Source organism: Austrofundulus limnaeus, unplaced genomic scaffold, assembly GCF_001266775.1.
Source record: "Austrofundulus limnaeus strain Quisiro unplaced genomic scaffold, Austrofundulus_limnaeus-1.0 Scaffold51, whole genome shotgun sequence".
NCBI lineage: Eukaryota > Metazoa > Chordata > Actinopteri > Cyprinodontiformes > Rivulidae > Austrofundulus > Austrofundulus limnaeus.
The window spans coordinates 5065-6315 of NW_013952453.1; the positions used below are offsets into that span (position 1 = coordinate 5065).

A 1251-nucleotide genomic window follows, 5' to 3' on the forward strand; every position below is an offset into this window, starting at 1 on the left:
TGCAACAGAGAGAGAGAGGGAGAGAGAGAGAGAGAGAGAGAGAGAGACAAAGAGGGGGAGGCCAACTCTCTTTCTTGGTGTGGGGGAGGTGAGGGGGAGGATTAACCGGCTGATCTGCGACACACGTTTACACACACACATACACACACCACACGGACCACACATTTCATACAAACAGAATAACAGCTGCACCGCGAGGCTTCATCTGGATCAGCATCCTCGTCGTCATCATCATCATCAGCAGCAGCAGCAGCAGCAGCAGCATCGATAGACAAAGAGACAGACAGAGGAGGAGGAGGAAAAGGGGATCCTCATCGTCTGAGGAGTCAGACGGGAGGAAAGACAGGATCACAGAGACCGGCCTCCAGCAGCCTGACAGCATCCTCCTTCAGTCATGGCCGACCACATGTTTGTGCTGCTGTGAGCGTGTGTGCTGCTGACGGTGGGTGTGTTCGCTGTGTTTTGGTCCTCACCGTGTGTGTGTGTGCGTGTTATGGGGAACGCAGAGAGCATGGAAAGCCAGCTGGCTGTGATCCGGTCTCGAGCTGCCCCAGTTCGGCTCCCGATGCCTGACCCAGCTGAGCTAGAAGAGAGGTTCTCCATCGCGCTGGTGAGTACACAAACACAAGATGTACACAGCAAACAGCAAATACATGGAAAAGCATTCAACAAACATAGATAAAATATTCATAAATACACAGGAAATACTCCACAAACACACAAAGCAAATATACAACATGGCCTACAATAAATGCAAAACAAAAAATATTCAGCAAATTTAGCATTACAGTGATGTGCTGCAGTGTGCAGAAGCAACAAAATGTGGAGATTCAGTTTTGATAAAGCAATGGACCCTAAGGTGTGACTCTATAGGGGTGTAGGTTGAAATGAAACTTGAGGATTTGGTACACTGCAGTGTTTAGAAGTAAACAAACAAAAACTACAAGGTTTGGTATATGAATAAACGGAATTGAATTGATTATTCTGTAATGTTTAGGGCAGGGATGTCCAAAGTGTGGCCCGGGGGCCATTTGTGGCCCCTGAACTGATTTTGTGTGGCCCCTGACTTCAGTTCAAGAGTTATACTAATTTGTTTGCATATTTATCCTCCCGACACAGGTGTTTGATGTAAATGGAGACTTTCTATTTATTATTAGGGCAAATTTATCACAAAGTAAAATCTTATAATAAAAAATATTGGCAACAAAACAAATTATTTGTCTTTAAATAACCAGACTCGTAGCTTTTTCC

The 1251-nt window shown here is 45.2% G+C and overlaps 1 protein-coding gene across 1 annotated transcript in view; it reads left to right on the forward strand.

Annotated features, from left to right (window-relative positions):
- Window positions 1-74: 74 nt before the first annotated feature.
- Window positions 75-1251, forward strand: part of fmnl2b (formin-like 2b) — a gene marked incomplete in the record, with an annotated part of 34348 nt that continues 33171 nt past the window's right edge. Inside the window, 1 exon segment of the mRNA XM_014008521.1 lies at window positions 75-610. Coding sequence (XP_013863975.1) covers window positions 494-610 — 117 coding nt within the window.